Source organism: Lissotriton vulgaris, chromosome 10 (assembly GCF_964263255.1).
Source record: "Lissotriton vulgaris chromosome 10, aLisVul1.2, whole genome shotgun sequence".
Classification (NCBI taxonomy): Eukaryota; Metazoa; Chordata; class Amphibia; order Caudata; family Salamandridae; genus Lissotriton; species Lissotriton vulgaris.
The window spans coordinates 971,564,413-971,583,976 of record NC_141698.1 but is presented as its reverse complement, the minus strand read 5'-3'; the positions used below and the strand labels follow the sequence as shown (position 1 = coordinate 971,583,976).

General features: G+C 45.7%; 1 protein-coding gene across 1 annotated transcript in view; it reads left to right on the top strand.

Annotated features, from left to right (window-relative positions):
- LOC147689087 (anterior gradient protein 3-like) overlaps positions 1-19,564 on the top strand; it is a 102,588-nt gene that overhangs the window by 72,643 nt on the left and 10,381 nt on the right. Inside the window, exon 6 of the mRNA XM_086941975.1 lies at positions 9,364-9,427. Within this exon, the coding sequence (XP_086798101.1) occupies positions 9,364-9,427 (64 nt within the window). The remainder of the gene's footprint in view (positions 1-9,363; positions 9,428-19,564) is intronic.

Sequence of the window (19,564 nt, the reverse complement as noted above, 5' to 3'; positions counted from 1 at the left end):
GGTGACCTGGTGCAGTGGTTGTTACCATGCCAATGCATCAGGACGATTCATTCAACAGATGTGATGCACGAGTTCTGGTCATGCAACAGTGGCCATGGGCTGGTTTTGATCCACACAACAGGGAAGATTCACCGGTTATGAACCATACAATGGCGCCAATGTGCTGGTTCGACAGAGGATGCGTGGGTTTTGCTGATGCAAGCATCTTAGGCCTCACTTCCAAGGTTCCAGAACATAAGTGACACCACTTTGCAAGGCAGACTTACAGATGGCAGAATCCAGTGAAGAAGTAGGTAAGATGGAAGTTGATTATGTCCCTGAGACTACAGATCAGGAGGCCAACCAACTAGCCTTTGGAGTTACTCTGGGTTCAAGTGATGCAGATCCAGACCTTCTCACTCAGGCAGGGGAACAGCAGGGCAGCACAGCAAGGCAACAGTCCATTAAAGCAGCAGTCCTTCAGCATCACACCAGTATTTTCCCTGGCCGAGTTCTCACAGGTCCAGAAGTGTACTGTAGTGGTGGTTTCATAGGTTCAGGACTTATTTTCATTGAAGTGGGGGAGACGTCAAAGACAGGTATTTGAAGTGCACAGAGGTCCTACCTTCCTGCCCTGACTCTGGACTCACTACAGGGCAGTATGCTTACTTTTGTGTGGGGATAGGACATAGCCTTTGCAGGTGCAAGTGAGGCTGGGTCTAGCTCCTATAGCCTATCCTGCCAGTATGGCCCATTAATGCACACCTAAGATCCCATTGTGTGTGGCTGTCCAAAGGGAATACACAAAGCCCAGCTTTCACCCTGCCACATGTGTATCAGAGACAGACAGGAGGCACTGAATGGCTAAAGTAAGAATATGGCAACTTCCTAAAAGAGGCATTTGCAGAACTTCAAATTAAAATCCGACTTCACCATTAATTGTGATTTTAAATTGTGATTCCAGAGACACCAATCTTGAAAAGTCCATCTCTTCACTATTAGGAATTACACTCAAAACATGTAACGAGGTAATCCCAATGTTAGCCTTTGAGAGAGATATGTCTTGCAGTAGTGAAAACAAATATGTGAGTTTTTCACTTCCAGAATATGTAAAACATAAAAGAACACTTCCTGCCTTTTAAATACATTACACCCTGCCCTGTGGGTTGTTCTGGGCCAACTTTTTGGGTGACTTATATGTACAAAAAGGGATGTTTTGGGCCTGGTAAGAGGTTTATCTTGCCAGGCCGAAATGATAGTGTAAAGTGCATACACAAACTCTGCAAGTTCAGGTTTGAGGGCTACTGAAGTGGGTTGCACAATGCATGCTGCAGGCCCACTAGTAGCATATTATTTACTTTACTATGGACTTATAAGTAAATTAAATATGCCTAGTGGGAAAGAGCCAACATTACCATTTTTAGGGGCGAGAGTACAAGCACTTTAGCACTGGGTAGCATTGTTAAAGTGCACAGAGTCCCAAGCCAGCAAAAACTAGGTCGGAAAAGTAAAAGAGCTAAGGCAAAAGGTTGAGCGGAGAACCCCCTAAGGCTGTCTAACAGTACACTGATGCAATTGCTTCACACCCACCAATCCTCTGGCAACCCCACAGCACACATTATTTGAACTGAAATTATTTTCTGAACTTAACTTTGTGAGGAATATTCACAATTTTGTGTGAACTTTGTGAAGAGTAGAATGTTGTAATAGACTAGTCCAGAATGCACCACGCACTCCACGTAACACGAATAAACAGGTTAATAAATCATATGCAATAAATGAGCAGTTGTGTTGCCTGCTAGAGATTGCACATATTTATCACATTGTAGGAAATAAAAGAACTACACCCTTATCTCTGTGGCTGGGACACTGAAGAGCAAACCTTTGAGTCCAAGTCTTTGCAGCTTCCATTACTATAATGCAAGCAGCGATTGAACTTTGATCATAAGACACACAATATCATTTAACCTGAGCTGATACCTCCATTTAACTGTACCGTGGAACTCTTGGCACTGTTACTAGCCGCAGAAATGTATTGCAGCGATAGGGCCAAATTTTGACCCACCCGTGATTAAGTCATGCACACACACTCCAGGTGTTATGTCCGAGGCCTTCAAGTTGTAGTTTTCTTCAAGTAACCCTTCATTCCGATTTACTGCATGACTGAAACTGATGTCCATGGTTTCAGAGGTACAATACCCAGACAATTAGGGATACTTGCAGGCCTATTAACAAACTGCATTTGATAGTACTTTTAGTAGATTTAGTTGTCTTGCGATAGTAGTAATCACATACTCAAAAATGCCACTCACAAGCCTGCATGCGGAGGTCTCTGTCTCCAACTCTTCTGTCTTTTCTGTGCTAAGATCTCCACGCAGACTCCAAATGTGGGAGGGACTGGCAAGAGGCTATATAAAAGAGAAGCACTCCTAAATGGCAGGGGCTTGGGAGCGCTGATGAGGGATTAAGGCGGGCTTAAGACGGGGTTTAGGGATGTACATGAACCGGTCCATAGAAGAATAAGCCTGCTATTCACAAACTGTTCTTCTATAGTTAATATCAACAAAAAGGACCCACAACAGTTGTAAATGCACTCCAGATCAGACTTGTACATCCAACACAAACCATATCCAACCACAGGTACAGCATCACTCTCCCACAGAAAATAATGGAGACGGGGACTTAAAATTTAACCCAATAGGAAATAATATCAAAATTAATTGATTGATTTTGTAATTTCAAAATATATGTACATTTAATTTAATGTTAATATATGTATATATTACCACAAAAATAAATATTAGTTAATTATAAACTATGTTAATACCTCTTTAAAATAAAATACATGTAATTATAAGTACTTAATAATTAAATGAATTGAAAATATTTCTATACATAACTAGTACTATGTGATACATAATAAATACTATAAGCATTTTACTTTAGGTGAGAAAACCTTAACTAAATCTTAAAAAAATTTTTTTAATGCAATTAAATATATTTACATTAATTACAAATATGTTATACAATAATGATGTGCTACTTTTTTAAGTTTAAAATGTTTGCTTTTTTCTATACTTTACTATAGGCAGAGCCCTCCCCTACTTGTGAAAAGCTACTAACGTTAACTTTGCAATTCATAAATTAGGCTCAACCCCCTAAAGTCAAGCGGTGGAGAAATGTAAGTTTACACTTTGAAGTAATCTACACTCTGACATGGTAAAATGCCAAAAGTAGTAGTGTTACTGCAAAGAGTAAAAGTACATTTGCACATATACTTTTACTCGTGTAAATTAGCCTTTGTGACTAGGCATGAAAAAGTTGAAATTATTAAGTATGGGCGAAATTTGCGAATTCACGTTCCACGAATTCGCAGATTTCCCAGCGAAATCGCAAAAAAATCAACGAATTCGCGAATTTTCCCACGAAATCTCAGATTTTTTTGAGATTTGCCCTGGAGTTCTTTCTACTGGCTAATCCAGTAAGTGCTCCCTCATTGGGTAAATGTATAGTGCTTTTATTACACTGCAGCTGCGTAAAGGGCCAGAAGATGTGTCGCCAGTGACCATGTGTGCCTGTAACACAGGCACAGGCACACATGGTCACTGGAGACACATCTTCTGGCCCTTTACGCAGCTACAGTATAGTAAAAGCACTATGGGGCAGATTTTCAAGCCGCTTGCACCTCTTTTGCGCCGCAGTTGCGTCACTTTTGTGACGCAGCGGCAGCACAAAAGATGCGCAATGGTGCTGGGTATTAACAATGTGACGCATCTGAGAGATGCATCACGTTGTAAAGCCCTGCGCCATCAGGAGGCGTTCCGGCGCAGGGGAGGGCTTCAAGCAGGCGCAGGGTTTTGAAGCAGCATTGGCCTAAAAGTGACTGAGTGAAATCTTGTAGATTTCAGTCATCCACTTTTAGGAGCGCCTCCTAAAAGTGGCTGACTGAAATCTAAAAAGATTTCACTCAGTCACTTTTAGGCCAATGCTGCGTCAAAACCCTGCGCCTGCTTGAAGCAGGCACAAGGCTTGACGCAGCATTGGGGAGATAGGGCCCCCCAGAGCATTGCTGGAGCTGCGTCGCACTTGCGACGCAGCTCCCGCAATGCGCTGCTTTTATGGCACAGATGCGTGACGCATCTATGCCATTTTTGCCACATGGTGCGCCGCATTGTAAATGCAGCGCACCATGGGTGGCGAAGCTGCGGCACACAAAAGCTGATGCATCCCTGGGGATGCGCCAGTTATTGTAAATCTGCCCCTATACATTTAGCCAACGAGGGAGCACTTACTGATTAGACAGTAGAAAGTACTCCAGTTGAGTAGAGGTATTGCACAAAAAGGTGGCATCTTTGTGGACAAACACGCAGGGCGGGGTACATTCTGCCCCCTGTTAGACTCGTTTTTTGTGCCCTTCTGCCCTCTGTTAGACTCGTTTTTGTGCCTTTCAGCCCCCTGTTAGACTCGTTTTTTGTGCCCTTCTGCCCTCTGTTAGACTCGTTTTCCCTTGTTTTTCTGCCCTTCTGCCCTTTGTTAGACTGCTTTTTGTGCCTTTCTGCCCTCTGCTTCACCACATCATCACTCAGCGCTACCCCAGCATCACTCAGCACCACCACATTATCACTCAGCACCACCACATTATCACTCAGCACCACCACAGCACCACTCAGCACCACCACAGCATCACTCAACACCACCACAGCACCACTCAGCACCACCACAGCACCACTCAGCACCACCACAGCACCACTCAGCGCCACCCAGCATCACTCAGCGCCACCACAGCATCACTCAGGGCCACCACATTATTACTTAGCACCACCACAGCACCACTCAGCACCACCACAGCATCACTCAGCACCACCACAGCACCAATCAGCACCACCACAGCACCACTCAGCGCCACCACAGTATCACTCAGCACCACCACAGCATCACTAAGCACCACCACATTATCACTCAGCACCACCACAGCACCACTCAGCACCACCACAGCATCACTCAGCACCACCACAGCATCACTCAGCACCACCACAGCACCACTCAGCACCACCCCAGCATCACTGAGCACCATCCCAGTATCACTCAGCACCACCACAGCACCACTCAGCATCATCACAGCACCACTCAGCACCACCACAGCACCACTCAGCGCCACCCCAGCATCAATCTGCGCAACCATTCAACAACAACTGGTTCAAATATGTTCTCTCAATGTTTCAAGCTTTATTACAAATGTCACAAAAAGATGTTAATATTTCACTTCTGTTCATGGATTTTCGTCACAATAAAATACACTGAACAAAATCTTCACAAAAGTTATTTACAAAAGTTTAAGCTATTGCCATTATAAATTAAAATCACTTTTATTTAAGTATTAATTATTTAAAAAAATTAAAAGCCATTGTAATTTGTAATATCAATACATCTAAGTCACGTAAATACAAAACATGTTGCATTACAAATGCTATAGGTGTCACGTTTGCAAAAGTTTTAACTATTGGCATTGTAAATGGCAAAGCTATTAATTTAGCTATTTTCAAAACCAACACATAAATAAAAAAAAAATGTCATTTACAAGACCAATAGCTCAAACTTTCCTAATGCGAGACCTATTGCATTGCAAATGCTTATTTTTATATCTGTCAGTGATTCCTGTTGAGGTTTAATTTTCATGACAGGCGCCTCATTGCCTCCTTGTAACTATTCTCTGACCCTGCTTCAAGGGTCAGAGCAGGGTCAGAGAATAGTTGCAAGTAGGCAACGAGGCGCCAGGAAGCACTTACAGGCTTACAGCAGTAGGTGCCCAAGTTGAATTTAATTTCTTTGTAACCCTTTTGTAAAAGGTTACAAAAAGTTAGCTTGAACTTTTGCACCTGCTGCTGTAAACCTGTAAGTGCTTGGCTGAAAATTCATCCCGCTGATTCACGGATTTTACCGCGATTTCGCGAGATTCGTGGATCGCGAAATCGCGGAAAATTTGCAAATTCCGCGAGCGGAACGAATTTACAGCCCATGCTTAGAAATTATACCAAGTTGTCAGAGACCCTCGAAAAATGATGTATGCAGGTTCACTATTTGTCAAAGTCTGTTCCCAGGAAGAGAACAACACTTCTGTTTTGAGTTGGACTGGTCTTTTCTCAATGAATCAACATTTTTTGTTTCTAACCTGATTACACTTACCAGTACTTAGAAAGAGTATCCATCACCTGTTTTATTCTTTACATATGACATTATTTAAAGACATGAGTCTGTAGCTTACCTCCTACATCTGCTTTCTCTACCCTTACATCGTTCTAGATATACCTAATCTTAAATTGATACTACACTTAGGCATTCAACCCTGATATGTGCCACACATCAAATCTTTCAGTGCTCGTACCGCACCATCTCACTGAAATATAATGTCACGCATTACTAGCTACTCTCTGCTTAAGAATTCACTGATCAAGATACTAGGCAAGACCAGTACAGCTGGTTAAAACTAACGCAACCTCTGCTGTCAGGTGCTGAGAGTCAAATTGAGAGCCCATGTGTAAGAAATTGGGTTACTGGTTGAGGGGGTGAAACCCTACTCAAGCAGCAACCACAATCCTTGTCAACGTGAAATTACAAGCCAACCCCAGACTCAACCCTTTAGTAGCTTGACAAAGAGCAGAACAGAGGCTTAACTTAGAGGCAATGTGTAAAGTATTTACACAGCATTTCAAACAGTAACAAAGTGAAAACACAACATTAGGTAAATCCCACACCAAATTAGAAAAATAGAGTAAGTTTAATAAATAAAACAACTAAAGTGATACAAATCCAGTCATTAGACCTAGAGATATGCAAGGTCAAAGATATCAGTGCCAACTGGGGTTTTCCGATCACACTGGACTGGGACACAGTCATAAGTTCAAGCCGACCGCGATGGAGCGCTGGTCCGCACCAGGGACCCTTAAGGTCCACTTAACAATAGTGCCTTAAATCCTGGTTGCGGGGTATTGCAAGGTTCCTTGTCAAGGGTGTGTCGCTCAGCCAAATTGATGCAAGGTCCTGTTTGGAGATGCCTTGCACAGCATCGGTTCCAGGGAGCTGCGAGGCTGCATTGCGAGGTGAGACATCATCGTCAAGGAACTCAAAACACACAAAGAGAGCCCCTGTAGAAATAAATGAACAGGTAGGAACACAGGGGAATACAAAGTAACAACAAAACAGTAATCCTCCCATATATAGTTACCAGACGGAATATCTCACCATACCTGAAGCTTGCTACAAAGTCATGAGAGAGCTCAAATATGTTTAAATGAAAAAAAAGTAGAGATAAAAAATACATCAAAATCAACCAGTATCAACTTGTACATATAACATCCAAAATATTTTTTTAATTAAATTATTATTTCTCATGAAGGATTGCAGTTCCGTTGAGGCTGTAGGCTTCTAGGGCGATAGAAAGTCATCGTGCCAGGAAATTACAAGCAGGAGAGGCGATACTTTGGTTCTTCTCAGGGTTGCACTGCTCAGCAGAAGAGATTTATTGGTTCTGCTGGGTCCACAGATGGGCTGGCATGGTACCTTCAAGCTTCCGTCAAAGGGTCCAGGACTAGGGTGGCACCACCCGGTGGGACTCACTTCTTTACAACTGAAAGCACAATTGAGAAAATCTAAAATGCGGGAACCTGTGATGAAATGCTATTTGTTCTTAGAGGCCTCCGGGATCCAAGAAAATTTGGTCATGGGTGCCCGTTTTTTCAAGGCACACTTAGTAGTCACTTAGCTGAGGCTAAATTAAGTTTTCTACTTTGAGGCTAAACCTATTGTGGGCTGCATTGGCAAGCCTAAAGGCATGCCTGTATTGCTTCTCATGATGGTGGACTAAAGCTACCCCACAGCCTGGGTGGGACATTTGGATTTTATGCTACTCATACACTTCCTGCTCCAAACTACTGTGGCTTTACATAAAGTTACATTTGCCAAATGGGACTTAACAATATCCCACTATGATTAGGGTACAAAACATATGCATTTGGAAGCTGGATAGCTGTCTGCCGATGCTCCAGCTGAGAATATGCAAAAAGAACGATTGATGGACAGAATGCAGAACAGTGTGATACATTCACCCCAGTACAGAGATCTGGGCCTAAATCCATTGTTTTTTTATTCACCATGCCTTTCCAGTGTGGACCCAGCCACATGCAAATCAGTCTTGACCCTGCGCCTAATGGGAACAGTCCCGCCCGAAAAGCCAGGCCAGGTCCTCCCTGGACTGGAAGCAATCATCCTAGGACCTGTTTCGGACTTTCATTCCTCATCAGGATAGCTTGACTTCAGTGGCTAGGAGAGCACAGGACTCACTTCTGAGCATACCCGTCCCACTCGGGGTGTGTGTTTCCAGCTGAGAATATGGCAGAGAATCAAGACCCACAAAATTTAACAAAAACTGAGAAAACCATTACCAAAGGTGAAGGCCATAATGCTGTTAACTTTGTTGCATTTGCCCTTAGTCAATACAAGGACATGGAGACGGCTACAGCTAGCATAAAGTGCACATGAATCTACAGTTTTTATATTTTGCTAGACAAAAAATAAGTCTCCCTCATTGATGATGATGGGCAGATTTTAAGGTTTCAAGAAAGCTTTCTCAGACTCCAGCCATACAAGGCAAACAATTCACAAAATTATGCTAAAACCAAGGCAAATTATAGGTCCATTATTTCTGATTTAAAAATGTATCTTTTAGAATCATGGAATTTTGAGGCACTTGATAGTCCACTAGTCCACACTTGGACAAGCCTCATTCCCAAGAGACATAGGAGTGTGCCCTTTGGTTTCCATGTTCTCAGGGTGGGAAAGCAGCTGCAAAATGTTGCAAATGTCTTCTGATTCATGGGTTTGTGGATGTTTGTCACAGTTTTCATAGTCATCCTCAAAATAGCCTGCCCTATAATTGCAATAGCAAAAAATCCATCATGCTGGAATATTGTCTGAACTGCAAGTTGACATTTTACAAATCAGGATGTGTAAGTTCCACCAGCAGATTCATTTTTTAACCATGTACATTTTACTTATACACATAAAAAGTTTGTGAATCAGGTGTGTAAGGTTTCAAAATATATTGTTACTTTTGTTGAGTGTGAATATAAAACAGTTAAGAGAACTGAGATATAAATACATTCAAACACCAGTGTAATGTAGAGTGAAAGTGCCCCATTGTGGATGCAAAAAATGTATTTATTGTAAAACAAGGTAAAACAATGTTTTCACCTGAATGATGTCGAATGGCACACATGTGTTATCGGGATCTTTGACAAATGTTATATGGAACTATTTATTTTATATTTTTGTAATCAACATGTCAAAGTTCAATAATGTTTATAATTTTTCTTTTTCATTTCCCGTCAGCATGAAACAACAGACAAAAATTTGTCACCTGATGGTCAGTATGTTCCCCGAATAATGTTTGTAGGTAAGAAGAAATTGAAGATTTTAGTTTCCTTTGTCTCAAATAACAAACATAAAACTACAGTGAGGATTAATAAAAGTGTATGAGAAGCATATTCAAACAGATTTACAGTCACAGTAAAAATGCTCATGAGCAACTTAAAAGTATACAAATAAATCCAGACATGTGTCCGCTTTGCTGAGCCCCATGAGCAAGGTTTAGTTTGAGCCCCTTGACGCATCAAGCTGAAGACTGACCTCTCCATATACGAATCCCACAACACCCATCCCTAGGAAATCAGCCTTTTCTGCCTGGTCAGCCAATATTTTGTACCTTCTACTGAACCATATTTGTGCTGTACTTAGAGCTATGTGCACTGCTACCCCTATTAAACATGAATACAGTGCCTATAGTCCCTCTTTAAATGTGTCAAAACTAGCTTAAACTTGATTAGCTCAATTAACTTTTCTGTAAGGTCACAGTGTATGGTGCAGAAATATACCCCTAGCATGGTATATTAAATGCCACCTGGGGACTGCAGCACCTACTGCCCAAACTACTGCAGTGACAGGCTTTTTTGATGTAGCCTGAAAGTAGCAGCTTGATTTGAACCCTGCTACTCAGACCACCCAAATCTCCCTTTGACACATAGGAAACCAGATAATAATCATTGATGTCACGCTGGATGGGAGGCATATGGGCTGTGATGGCAAACTCAGAACTAGGTGCCAATCAAGGTTTTTTATTCAAATATGCGGACCCCAAATATTTAAAAAAAAGTCAGGTTGAAGACTTTTAGAAGTCTAGCAGAAATGTGGTTTAAGGTTAGGAAAATGGCAAAGATTCCTTGCCATAGTCTAACGGGAACTCCCCGGGCTCCTTCTGAATGGACAAAGGATGCCTTAGCTAGATCCTTTTAAACAATTACAGTTGCTCTTGAGCAAGAACTATGACCACCAAGAATGCTGAATATTCTGCATTACGGATCTTCAATCTTCAATCAGAAGCAAAGTAATTTTTACAAAATTCAACCAAAGGGTTCACGTGCAAATTGTGTTAATGTAATTGAAGAGGTAGTTATTCAAAGAAGTAACGTTAATGTCCTATTACTTACCGGTAATCTTCATTACTCCTAGTCCCATTGTCCTCGTCCCATTCCTTAACTAAGTGGAGATGACCATCTCCGGGACAGAAAAAAACCAGTAGCATGCTGGGATACCCAACCCACTCCCTCCCACTGGGAGTACATAAGGGGTACCAGTCCAGCATGCAGCCTGAAAATACCAAGCCAACAACCGGAAAGGCCGGCCGCCAGGGAGGGAGGTAGGGGTGTAAGGAATGGGACCAGGACAACGGGACCAGGAGTAATGAAGATTACTGGTAAGTTATAGGACATTACCCCCTGGTCCCTCCTATCCTGGTCCCATTCCTTAACTAAGTGGAGAATACCAAAGCAGAGAACCCGGCCATCCGGAACCCCACCAACGCCAAGGGCACCCCACAGAAGCAAAAAGTAGCCCACAAGGAGAAAAACTCAGGCAGGAGCACACAACCAAGCATGCCCCCAACCAAGAGGACAGAGCCGAGACCCCAAAACCAACAGGGGACAACCAGAGAAAAAACACAAGAACCTCCCCCAAGGGAGCATCCAGAGGGGCCAAACCAAGCTCCCCTCCACCCCCCGAACGACCAAAGAAATTCCAGGAGAAGCGGGCACGCCCCAATAGAGAAACAGAGCCAGAAAGGGCAACCGACCAGGGAGAAACCCCCAAGGGCGAAGCCAAAGGACCCAGGCACCACCAGGCAGCCACCCAACCAGGGACCAAACAGGCCAACCCAGCCCAACTGCCAAGAGCAGAGGAGAACAGACCGCACAGGGTGTCAGGGCCGAAGGCCCAAGAAGGAACATCACAGAAGCAAGACTCGACCAACCATAGGACTACCCCAACACACCAGGGGAAGCCACCAGCAGAGTCGCAAAGACAACTAAAACCCAAGAACCCGGAAAGGAGGAAACAACACCAACCAAGAGCGCACCAACCGCCAGGAGTAAGGGTGGGCGTAAAATCCGTTTCGCCGGCGAATTTGCGGATTTTCCGCGATTTCGCGATCCGCGAATCTCGCGAAATCGCTGTAAAATCCGCGAATCAGCGGGGACGAATTTTCAGCCAAGCAAGAGTTACAGCAGCAGGTGCAAAAGTTGAACCTAATTTCTTTGTTACCTTTTACAAAAGGGTTACAAACAAATTATCTTCAACTTGGACACCAGCTGCTAATTGCTTCCTGGCGCATCGTTGCCTACTTGCAACTATTCTCTGACCCTGCTCTGACCCTTGAAGCAGGGTCAGAGAATAGTTACAAGTAGGCAACGAGGCACCTGTCCAAGGAATTAAACTTCATCAGGAAGCACTTACAGATATAAAAAACAGGAAGAAGGGAGAGGATGGCAAATACACCCATTTTGAGTTGTCAGGAGGGGTTAAACTAAAAGAGACCTTTACAGCACAATTTTCATTTGCATTTTGCTAAAAATAAAAAGCTGTATGTTCTGTAGGGGCAACTCAGGATCTGGCCCTTCAGAGATCCGGCCTCTTTTTCTTTCTCTCGTTCTCTCTCTCCCTCTCTCTTTCCCTCTCTTTCTCTCTCTTTCTATCTATCTATCTATCTATCTATCTATCTATCTATCTCTCCCTCTCCCATAAACGACTGCATGGGTAACTTCGCTATGCAAGCGGCTCGTGAAGACGCAAAAAGCCCCGCGAACACGCAAAAAACCCCGCGAACACGCAAAAAACCCCGCAAACACGCAAAAAACAAAAATCCGCAAATTCGCACAAATTCGCGAATTTTGCGGATCGCGAATTCGTAAATCCGCAAATTCGCGGATCGCAAATTCGCAAAATTCGCCCATGCTTAGCCAGGAGGAGAAAGGAGGACACCAAGGAACCACCGAAGGCGAACCCCAAGAGGTAGAAGGGCAAAACAGGAAAGACCCACAAGGAGGCCAACAGCCCAACCCCGCAGGAGACCCACAAACGCCCAAGAAACCATCAGGAGAACCGGAGGCCAGTCATCCAGCCAGGAAGCACACAACACAGAGCCACTGGGACCCGGAAGGAGAGGCAAAAAGAACCCCCAACCAAGAAGGGGCACAGGGAAAGGCACAGCAGCCAACCACAGCCAAGCCACTTAGAGAGCGTAAAAGCAGAGGGAAGGAGCCCAGCCGCCCACACAATGGACCTAGCGCCACAGCCAGCCGAAAGGAGCGGCACAGTAAAGGATAGAAGCAGGGACCAAAAGAGCACTCCAAGCAAACAAGGGCCCCACAGCACAAAGCCTGACACAACCAAGCCGAGAGGCGCAGCAGCGACCCAAACGCACAAGCGAACGGGAGGCCAAACGCAGGGACCGTAAGGGCAAACCCAACAGAGACAGAGCCCAGGTCCAAAGAGCACACCGGAACAACCCAGCCACCAGAAACCAACGGAGAGGAGCCGGGAGAAACCAAAGGCGCACCACCCAACAAAGGGGAGAAGGAACACCCCTGAGCCAACAAGAGAGCCAGGGTCACAGACACCACAGGCCGAAAACAGACCGGACGGGAGCACAGGCCCAACAACAGGCCCTCAAAGGGAAAAAGCCAGAGCCCCAGACCCCAGGCAAAGCCAACCGCAACCCGAAAGCGGAGTGAAAGGAGCGGAAAGCAACAAAGTGGCCCATGCACCATGGGAGGCTGACACCTGCACCCACAAGTAGGGTAAGGGCACAGCAGACAGGGCAGGGCACAGGAGCTGGGCACCTGAAGAACATGGGGCCACCCAAGGCAGAGGCCAAGAAAGACCAAAGACACCCAGCCACCACAGGAGGCAAAAGGAGCGGCTGGAGAGAAGGCAAGCCCAACAAGCCAACACCCAACACCAGCCGTAACCCACCAGCGCCCCAAACAGCACTGCCCCAGAGCCACCAGCCCAACAAGGCCAAGGGTCCACCAGAACCAAGGAAGGACACAACAGCCCTCCCACCCACAGAAAACAAGGGACAGGACCCAGCGAATCAGCGGAAGGCCGACACCCCAAGCACAGGCAAGCAAAAGCACCAAGAAGGATGCAAGAAGTGCCCAACAGCGAAAACCGCAGGCAGGCAGGCACCCAGACAGGCACGCACCAGGCCTGAACCTACAGAAGGGTGGGAGCCAATGGGCAGAAGGGCTGCAGGCAGCCAAAGGAAGCCCAAGAACTGCAAGGCACGAGGACCCAAAAAAGGGCAAAACGCCAGACAAGCAGCCAAGGGTGACCAGAACAGGCTACAGCAACAGGCAAACCCAGGCGCACCCTAATCCAGGCACCAACAAGGGCCGACCAGGGACAACAGAAGCCCGCAGGGCAGGACAGCCAGAGGCCCAGAGGACAGAGCAAAGAGGCCACAAGAGGAAGCAAACAAACCCCTGGAGAGACCACCCAAAGTGAGCCACGGCCCAGCAAGCAGACACCAACCCAGGGAGGAACCAGGGCTGACACGGCCAAACCACAGTGCAGGCAGCAGGCGCAACAGAAACCAAGGCTGCAGGCCAGCACAGGCAAGCAAGAAAACGACAGGTGGCATGCACCAAGGGGACAGGCCAACAGCAGACCCACAGGGACCGACCCCCAGCCCAGACGCCAAACAGCATCAAGCGCCGAGCAAGCGAAAAGCCAGAGGCCAGGGAACACACAACCCATGGAGGAAGACCCGAAGGACCCCTTTCTCCCCAGGCAGAACACCCCAAAAAAGGGCAGCAAGCCAAGGGAAACCATGACCCAAGACAGGACAGCGAAGGCAGGGGAGCCAACGTTGCAGGCAGCCAAAGACACCGAAGGACTGCCAGGATCCCAGGAGCAGGGGGCAGCAGAGGCAGAGAACAAGGCCAGAGACACAAAGGACCCCGGACAGAGACAGCAAACGGACCCACATCTCACGCAACCAGCAAATCACAGAGGGCCTGCATGCAGGAGCAGGAGCCAGCGAAGAGAAACCCCAACAGGAATCCACCAGCACCTGGAGAGACCTGAGGACGATGGGAACCAACAGCACCAGAAGAAAGCAAGGAACCCATAAGGCAAGGCATCAGGGAGAACAGCCGAACCCAGCTCAAGAGCAGAGTGCAAGCAGCGCAAGTAGGTGGCCCCGGGATCAAACCCCGACCACCCCCAGAAGTCCAGGCGCACAGGGTGGCAGCAGCCAGAAGCAAGGGGGAAGACACACCAGCCAGGGCTGCAAGCTAACCCCACGGAAAGCTCAACAGCCCACCAAACCAGGAACACCCAGGCGAACACCCATCCAGGAAAGAACCAGACCTGAACCCCGCCCACCATTGAAAGTAGACAAGACCAGGGGCACACAGGGAGGCATGGCCAGAAGTCAAGACAGACCGACAACCATGGAAGAACCCGGACATCCACAACACCAGGTACCCCAATGCGGTCCCCCAGCCAGGCACTACCCAGGCCTGAATCTCCATAACTTCGGAGACCAGACGAGATCACATGCTTTCAGGCCAGGATGGCTGTAGGCTGAACATGGAACCTGCAGAGCAAGAGGCAGAAACATCAAACAGCAGGACTCATCAAAATGGATTTGCGCTCATGCGTTGGGTTAGGGGGCAGTGCGGATCCAGGCGGCCCCCTAGATCTTGTAAACTAATGTTGATGGAAAACCTAGCACATCCGTAGCATCACACAACACAATATACAAATAAATAGCGCCCACACAAGAGAAGGGGGACGTCGTACATAACCCCAACAGGTTGTTGGATACTGTAGAAATAAAGGAAACCGCTACACAGTACTCACCAAAGGGGCAGGAAGAGCACACCACAGGCTCACTGCCCCCACCATCAGCCATCCATGACGCGCACCAGGAAACCAGCACCGGGTGGAGAAGCCTGCCAAAAACAGCCTCCGAGGCGACAGCAAGGCCAGCCCCTGGACTGACCCTACCTAGCATCAGGGATGTCAGGAAGATTGGAGAAGGCCGGCAGGATAGCAAATGACAGGCAGGGGGACCCAGGAGCATCGCCCAGCAGCACCGGGTGGAGAAGCCTGCCAAAAACGGCCTCTGAGGCGACAGCAAGGCCAGCCCCTGGACTGACCCAACCTAGCATCAGGGATGCCAGGAAGATTGGAGGAGGCCAACAGGATACCAAACGACAGGCAGGGGGCCCCAGGAGCATCACCCAGCAGAGCTCCAGGACCCACCAAATAGCCGCAGCAGCGCGTTCCCCAGACCGGCCAAGACACAGGGAGTCGCACAAGGCAACCTGGAAGAGACTGGGAGGAACGGCGCTCCAGCTGCAAAGAGCCGGGCGGCAAGCAACACAGCTCCTGGCAAGACCAGTAGGCCAGCAGAACACGGAAAGAGGACAGCTAGGACAGCCCGGCAGCCCCAACGAGACGTCCAGCGAAGAATATATCAGGTAAGTCCAAACACGTCCCATTCTGTCGGAAGACAGAAAAAAGAACAGGCTGCATGCTGGGCCGGTACCGCTGATGTACTCCCAGTGGGAGGGAGTGGGTTGGGTATCCCAGCATGCTCCTGTTCTTTTTTCTGTTGCCGAGATGGTCATCTCCACTTAGTTAAGGAATGGGACGAGGACAGGAGGGACCTGGGAGTAATACCTGTTTGGGACAACTCAATTGGTATTATCTGTTATAAATACAACTCAACTCAATTGAGTCATTTCTGAAGCAGTGTTTAGAGGCACATTACAGTTAAACAGAATGTCAGAGAGAAATGTATTGTATTTCCCATGGTCAATTTGGACTGGCAATAAAGTCTGAAGTTAAAACAAAGTTTATTCTGGCATCCAATGAAATTCATCCGACAAATGTTGGTCAGTCTTGACTTCTGGTTGCCCAATTGGTGTGGAAGCATGTATGATAGTTTGAGTTAATTGAATGACTCTCATGCCTAAAAGGTCAGTAAATTATGTTTCAATGTGTCCGGAGAGGTGGTGGGAGGACAGGGAGGATGGGGGAAAAGTGGCCCTCATTATTATTAGATATAATCTCTGATTGATGCTTTTCAAAGGGTGCATAAACGAGCCCCACTGTGAATCGAAAACGTTTTGATGGATGCCAATCTGCACTTGTAGAAGCAATCTGCATTTAAACTAATATGCCCCTCCATCCATTGGCTGGAGTAAATTTCTGACCTCTGGGAATAGGTCAGATTGAGGTTTGGGAGTGCCCAGAAACGTGCATGTGTGTTTGCATTTCCATTCTTCCAAAACATACCATGCCTAAGAAATTCACACCCTGTAAATCAGATTTACCAACTGCAGATGTCTCCACCATCATGGCGAAAAACGCATTTACACTTGCCAGGAATGTACATTTCTGGAAGCCGTGCCGGTGGTATTTTCAACCATAAACAAGTATGAGTATTGGAAAAGGTAAATTATCTAAATCACTGAAGAGATATATTCTCAATACTGCTGTCAACATCCCATACACTCTCACTCTCTCCTTAGACATGCATTCGCCACCAATAGGGGCATATTACCAAGCAATAGCGATAATTATTGCTATTGCTTGGTTAGAGACAAAAATATATCGCCGACCTGCAGCGATTTTTATCGCAGATAAACCTTGGTATTACCAAGGTTTATCGCAAATGCGATAAAAATCGGCCGCAATGCATGAATATCGCTGAAAAGTCAGCGATATTCATGCATTAGCGAGCTAATGCTCTTAGCCATGTTATCCACCTCCCATTGGATAACATGGCTAAGAACTGCTCAGGGCAGGTGTTAGCTTTTGGAGATATTCGCGCTTAGCGCAAATATCTCCAAAAGTTGGTAATAGGAGATAGCGATGTTAGCGACTGTTTCCTGTCGCTAATATCTTGGCACGCCCACTTTGCATGTCATTAGTGATAAATATCACTGACATGCAAAGTGGGGCCCAAGATGGTCGCTATCTCCTACTAGCTGTCGCTAACTGGTGTTAGCGACAGCTAGGTAATAGGGAGCTAATTTTATCTCCGCTTTCTTGGCTTTTAAAGCCAAAAAAGCGGAGATAAACCCCCTTGATAATATGCTGTTTCTTCCTAACTACAGTGTGCATAACTCAACTAAGTGTAATATTATTATTCTACACCCATTACTCAGACATATATGGAATAGGGAATAGCATGCCAAAACGAAGCACTAAGTCCAAAGAGATGCTGATTCATGCTACGTTGGCACAGCGTTGGTGTAATGATGCTAGCAGGCTGGATTACTACGCATGGATGCCCTGACCTTAATTTACCTAGTGAGTGACCAAACCTAAGAAATATAGAAGCTGACCCTAAGCTATTCCAGATGGAGGATATCCAGTACCAACACCATAACAGAATTCAAGTGTTTTGAAGTATGAGGGATTTCATGAGTATTTGAGCGAAGCCCAAAAAATATGTAATACATACAGATTATTGTGTCTGATTGCTGTTTGCACGTAGACAGGAGCCCGGGAAGGGAGGCCATGTAAAACTAAATGTACCTTTCATTCCTGATTCATAATATCTCTACAAGGTATTTTGACTATATGCAGCTGACGTGCACAGCTGAGGAAACAATGGGGCATATTAGCAAGAACCTCGTTAAAATTATCGCAGTTTTAGCAGCAGGCAACTGCCGCTAAAACGGCGATAATGGTCTTGCTAATATGCATTATAGAATTCCAATAGAAGCCCAGGTTAGATGTCCTGCACATCTAACCTGGGCTTCTATTGGAATTCTATAGCGCATATTATTAAGCCCATTATCGCCATTTTAGCGCAGTTTCCTGCCGCTAAAATAGCGATCATTTTAACGAGGTTCTTGCTAATATGCCCCAATGACTGTTACGTGTGTTTCAAAAAACCAGGGGGCATATTAGCAAGAAGCTCAATAAAACGATCGCCATTTTAGCGGCAGGAAACTGCCGCTAAAACGGAGATGATGAGCTTGCTAATATGCGTTATAGAATTCCAATAAATGCCCAGATTAGATGTCCTGCACATCTAACATGGGCTTCTATTGGAATTCTATAACGCATATTAGCAAGCTCCTTATCGCCGTTTTAGCTGCAGTTTCCTGCCGCTAAAACGGCGATAATTTTAACGAGTTTCTTGCTAATATTCCCCCAAATTCTAAAACTGTAATTGTTTTGTGGTATGCAGTGAATGGAACTAGGAATGCTTGTAGCCCGTTGTGGCAGGATAATTTTACTAGTGTTGAAGATAAGTGTCTGCAAGTGTGATGAAAATGTGTTTTATTTTGAGGTTTTCCAAAGCTATATAGGAGCACGTCATTTTGCTGACAAAGATGGTGGGTGTTATTTGTGAAGAGTCACACTATTTGCACGTCTATTCTAGTTTCAATCATGAGAAACACTTTGGACTTGATATACTGAATCTTCATGCATATTTAATCTATGCAATACACAAAATCAGTGTTTGTGAAGTCAGAATTGAATATGTAATGTACTAAAACAATTTTGCAACTCAGAAACAACTTCCTGACTCGCAAAATGGGCTATGCAATGAACTTTGAAATACAATTAGCAGGAGGCGTGAAAGGGGCATGCCCTCCTACAGGAGAGGTCCATGCAGGTAGGATCAGTGGGTCGAGTCATCCTCACCCTGCCACACCGCTCTTACCTGGACCGGCCGCTCTTGCCCTCCTAACTGCATGCACAATGGTATGTGTCTATGATTTGCAGCCACAGCTACAGTTGCACATCATTGATCAGTTATCAACACCTCAAAGGAGGTGGTAAAGTATTCGCAAAGAGGAAGATATCCCCTTGGGCCACCTTTACCTTTTTAGGTTTTACCTATCAGTCAGTGGAGTTGTCTGGTTGCAAAATAGAATGTGGCATACCAATAAATTGTAGAGGACTTACCTCCTTTGTTAGCTTTCCATTGATAAGCTTTATTGTCACTTTCATTTAATTGTGACTTGGTTTTTGGTTTGCATTAGCTTGGCGTCCTCCTCTTGTGTTTGTTCTTGGCCTTGCGCATTGGCCCTTTTTTTTCATCCTTATGAGTAGCTGATTTGTAGCTTTACACTGCTCACTTTTATGGGAATTATTTTTGGGTTAAGCACTTCATTGAGAATTGCCGTGTCTCCCCATCATTCTTTGTTTCTTCCCTTGTGTG